This window comes from Brassica oleracea, chromosome C4, assembly GCF_000695525.1.
Source record: "Brassica oleracea var. oleracea cultivar TO1000 chromosome C4, BOL, whole genome shotgun sequence".
Classification (NCBI taxonomy): Eukaryota; Viridiplantae; Streptophyta; class Magnoliopsida; order Brassicales; family Brassicaceae; genus Brassica; species Brassica oleracea.
In genome coordinates, this window is record NC_027751.1 from 10,068,056 (window position 1) to 10,072,764 (window position 4,709).

General features: G+C 30.6%; 1 protein-coding gene across 4 annotated transcripts; it reads left to right on the plus strand.

Annotated features, from left to right (window-relative positions):
• Positions 1 to 3,212: 3,212 nt before the first annotated feature.
• LOC106336824 lies at positions 3,213 to 4,709 on the plus strand. 4 transcript variants are annotated; one of them, XR_001268916.1, is made up of 5 exons: positions 3,213 to 3,509; positions 3,676 to 3,815; positions 4,253 to 4,344; positions 4,443 to 4,547; positions 4,634 to 4,709. XR_001268916.1 is itself a non-coding variant. In XM_013775766.1 (5 exons), the coding sequence occupies exons 1-4, from the start codon at positions 3,456 to 3,458 to the stop codon at positions 4,463 to 4,465; spliced, it is 291 nt and encodes a 96-aa protein (XP_013631220.1). In that variant the 5' UTR covers positions 3,213 to 3,455; the 3' UTR covers positions 4,466 to 4,547; positions 4,634 to 4,709. The 4 variants fall into 4 exon arrangements, 1 of the variants encoding a protein (XP_013631220.1); XR_001268917.1 differs by having other exon boundaries at positions 4,253 to 4,304; XM_013775766.1 differs by having other exon boundaries at positions 3,676 to 3,837; positions 4,253 to 4,304.

Below are 4,709 nucleotides of genomic sequence, written 5' to 3' on the forward strand. Positions count from 1 at the left end.
GCAAAAAAGCAAGAGTTTGATATGTATTTTAAGTGAATATAAAATGATTTGGTCCATAATTATATGTATATTATCTATTTTTGAGTAACGTGCATCATTAATATAAATATTTTGAATAAAATGAGAGAAGTAAAGTAGAAATATATGGTCAAGTATACTTATGTGTTGTTATCTTTGGATATCCATTCGGGTTTAGATATTATCCGTTCGGGTTTGGATATTACCGGTTTGGGTTCAGATATCCAATCTCTCTAAATTCAATAACCGTTCGGTATTTTGCTACTTTGTTTCGGATTTTCGGATCAGATTCAGACACGGGTTTGGGTATCGGATAAAATGCTCATCTTTAATAAACGCCCATTTTTAATAAATCGTATGAATATGAAGTCTCATTAATAGATATTCACACTATATATATATATATATATTAATATCATTTGAAATAAATTATATACTATATAAATGAGACTTCATATATTGCTATATAAATATGTAAATTTCAAAATTTCCAGTGAAAAATTATTGAGATCTTAATATTTTAATTTTAATTTTGAAATTTGTATTGAAAAATTTACATTAATTTTTTTTGATTAAAGGTTTAAATTATTGTTATAGCAATATACAAATGTTAAAAAATCATATGAGTAGGAAGTGTCAATAATAAATATTTATATTAAAATATATTATGTATCTATGTCAATATCACTAAAGTTTAATTTATTCCATATAAAGTAAATAAAATGATTGTTTTGATTTATTTACCAAAAACGTGATTGTAAATTAACAAAAAAATATTGGTTTTGATTTATCTGCTTACTCTAATGTATATACTTTTATGCATACAAATTATTTCTTAAATAGGTGGTTTCTAATATCTTATTTGATCCTCACAATCCCAAAAACACACTTCTTCAAATCGAATTGATTTTTAATATTGAAATCACTATATATATTATTTCATTCAGATTAAATAATTTAGTCTTGATTTTTATTCCTAAAAAACTTTTAATGAAATATCATGACAAGATTTCAATCACCTTCTTTTGAGTTTGTTTTTTTCATTCAGATTAAATAATTTAGTCTTGATTTTTATTCCTAAAAAACTTTTAATGAAATATCATGACAAGATTTCAATCACCTTCTTTTGAGTTTGTTTTAAGAATGAGAGATTTGATCATTCGTCTAATATTTGTTTCTCCCTAATACAGTACCGTATCTAGCTATTATAATTGTAAAAATGAAAGATTTGAACTATTTATTATAAGTTTTCTGGTTTATCATTTAATAAATCAAACAGTTCTTAGTTTATACATAGTTTACATATACTAGAATGGTAAAGTATTATATATATTTTTATCTGTATATTTTGAAGTAACTAAATTTCAAAAGAATAGGCTACTAAAATAAGTAATTTGTTTTGTTGTTATAGATTTAGATGATTTTTAGACCGAATTGGCGAATATATACTAGACATATGCACTTATATTTTATAACAACTTAATATAATATATTTGAACACTAATCTGTTAATAGAGTTTGCCGGCAATTTTCTTCAAAATTTTAATTCTTAAATATGTATATGGAGTGGAACTAATTTTTACCGATGTCCATCTTTTTAAATTGAAACTTATGTAATTCACCAAATTCATAGAAGAAGTTAAAAAGAAACTAAACTAATATCAATAAAACAGAAACGGGAACGAAAGCATACAGAGGTAGAAAATGAAATCACTTATGGAGAGTCAATAGTAAACAAATCGAGAGTAGAAAACCTAATCCCCTTTCGTGATTATACAATTGATGTTGGTTATTTGGTTTTGGTGATTTGTGTCAGCCGCAAAACTTCATTTTTTTTATACATATGGTCTTAAAAATAATTAAAATGAGTTATAATACGTTAACTCTTCAACAACGATGATACATTTAAGATACCAACATTTGCATTCGTCATTTTACAATTGATAAAGATTGTAGTATTGCAAAATGTTAAAGTCAATTAATAAACAAACATTATTTATAAAAACTCACTCTGCGCATATGTGCGGGTTATCACCTAGTTAAATACTAAAGGTGCTTGTGTTTTAGATATTTGTTTTGATGCAATATCTTAGTATTTAAACTATGCAAATTGCATTGTCCGGTTGTAGAGACTATACGGTTCACCGTTATTTGGCCTAAAAATAATGCCTCAGCAGCTGCATCGTTGGCACAAATGACTACCCATAACTATTAGAGCCATTTGCAAACAAAATAGAAAAAGATTTAAGTAATTTGCAGTTCTCTCTCTTTCTTTTAGAGAGAGAATTTTTTACCTCCTTCATATCTGTTCACACACTTTCATCTTTCACAGATATGAAGATGAAGAGTAGAGATTAAACACTTTGTTTTTTTTGTTTCTGATCTTTGATCAGGGTTTTGTTTTCGGCTTTGTCCGATCTTCTGTTTTCGCTTTGGCGATTTGTATTCGTTTGACGACTTTTTGATGTGTTTTCAGTTTCAAGTCGAAACTGATCTTCATGTTTTCTTTTCAATCTTTCGATTGGGATTGATCTATGTTGTTTGTGTTGGGTCCCTGTTTTCTTCTCAGTTATGCACTTATTTCTTTTCACAGGAATCAATCTTCACTCTTTTATTGTTATGGAGCCAATAGTATGGCTTTGAGTGAAGTATCCTTGTTGAAATGATAGACGTGGTGATCGATTGATCTTGGTTAGTTTTAATAGAGATTTAGCTAAGTTGACATCTTCTATATATTAAAGGTGGTCCAATAAAAATCTCTTATTGAATCATCTGAGTTTTCCCAGAATTATGAACTGAAGTTGATAAAGGAACTCAATTACAAGCAACGGTTGAGTGAAAATTTGGAGTTGAAGAGTGCAAGAACATGGAGGTAGCAGCTTTGTTGAAGAAACAATGGAGCTATCATGGCAGTTCGTTGCCGGCGGTGAAGCTTCTGATGTTCATTTTGCGATATTATTTTGCCACGTGGTTATTATTCTCTAGTCAGTTTACACATATTGTAAAATATCTTATCTTGTACTTTTCCTTCGTTGAGTTAATAAAACTCAGAAGTTAACAAAAAAAAAATAAGTAATTTGCAAAAATGGAAAAACAGTGAAAACAGGATAGAGAAAGAAGGTTAAATGACATATTTAGCCCTATGAATTTTTTAAAGAAAGAGAAACAATGACATATTTAGCCATATCCCTTTAATCAATTTCATCAATGGAGAGAAAGAAGGAGACGACAGAGAAATAAAAAAGCAAACTTTGATTAACAGGTTAACAGACATCCAATTAGAAGATTCATTTGGGGCTCCGATTCATGCTGAGGGATAAAAAATGTGATTCATGGTTGAACGGCGATGAACGGAAAATAGAGATCTAGCGCAGCGGCGGCGCACCACCAGAAACAGCTCTCGATAATCTTCTTGACATGTCTTCCTCCCATAGCGGATGGCTCTCATCCACTGGTCTCCCAGACTCCCACACTTTCAGCCATCCCCCAATGTAAAGTTTTGAACTTTTAATCATTTTGTGATACGATGTATTAGTCCATGAGGTTTCTAGATCTCTTAGATGGACAGTCTCGATCTGGTGTTTTGATTGATCAGCCACGTTTTGTGTGTTTATTTATTCTACTTTTGAACCTAATGGTGTGAGTTATTACACACAGGATTACGGATACTATGCCGGTGGTAGTCAACGCGGTGGTCTTGTTCAGAAAAAAAATCAATGCGGTGGTCAAATGACAAGAGGATATAAGAATGCTCACAGAGGGTTTAATGGAGGAAATGAGATAGCTAGATACGTTTGGTATCAAATGTTTCTTTCAAAAGTGAATTTTTTAATCATTTGTTGTATCTTATTGAAGATTCAATCCGTAGAATACAGTGTTAGCTAGCTTCTTTCTGGGTTTACTTTCGTAGCTTCTGTTGTAGGCTTATGGTGTTGTTTGGTGACATGTCAAGAAGAGAAAGCCGTTATGTACTTGGCATACTTTTCTATTAGCATAGCTTTGTCCCTGTATTTTTATTTGGTATTTTTCCTTAGTTGTGTTTTTGTGAATATCTTGCAATCATATAGCTGTCCAAAATATTAGTGTTAAATTAGTTTAGAACTTTAGACTGCTAACAAATATGTTTATAGTCTATTAAATTAGTTTAGTTTAGATGGCCAACAAATATGTTTCAAGCTGTTAAATTAAGGGCAATTGTCCAAAATAGCACTTCTGAAGTTTCTCTGCTTTGCAGGTGGGAACAGAGGCAACGAATGAGACATCTGTCTCTCCAATAGCTCCACAGAGTATTGAGACTCCATTTTTTACTCCAATTCAGACGCAGCAGTTACATGCTCAAAAAAAATCTTGGACTTTTACATTAATTTTTGGAAGCTTTTGTAGTTGTTCATGTCCCATTCCTGACTTTTTTTTTTGTTTTGCAGATGGTAACAGAGGGATCGTATGACTCTACATAGCCTTTGACTGAAATCATTTCAGCAACCAATAAAGAGCCTTTGACTGAAATAATTTCAGCAATCAATAAACAGGTTAGCATAAAAACTCTTTCATAGCTTCAACATAAACTTTAAATCGTAGAAACTCATTCATAACTGCCTCTTTTATTTTATTATAGGAGGATACAGATGCTGTTCATAACACACCTTCCTCCCTAGTCTCTTCACTAATTTCACGAGTTATTGAAGAAACAT

Excerpts from the sequence above, each read along its gene's own strand:
- LOC106336824 (XM_013775766.1), top strand. The coding sequence starts at position 3,456 with ATGGCTCTCATCCACTGGTCTCCCAGACTCCCACACTTTCAGCCATCC. Across the intron at positions 3,510-3,675 it reads ACTTTCAGCCATCCCCCAAT|GATTACGGATACTATGCCGG; the intron begins GTAAAGTTTTGA and ends TATTACACACAG. Across the intron at positions 3,838-4,252 it reads ATCAAATGTTTCTTTCAAAA|GTGGGAACAGAGGCAACGAA; the intron begins GTGAATTTTTTA and ends TCTGCTTTGCAG.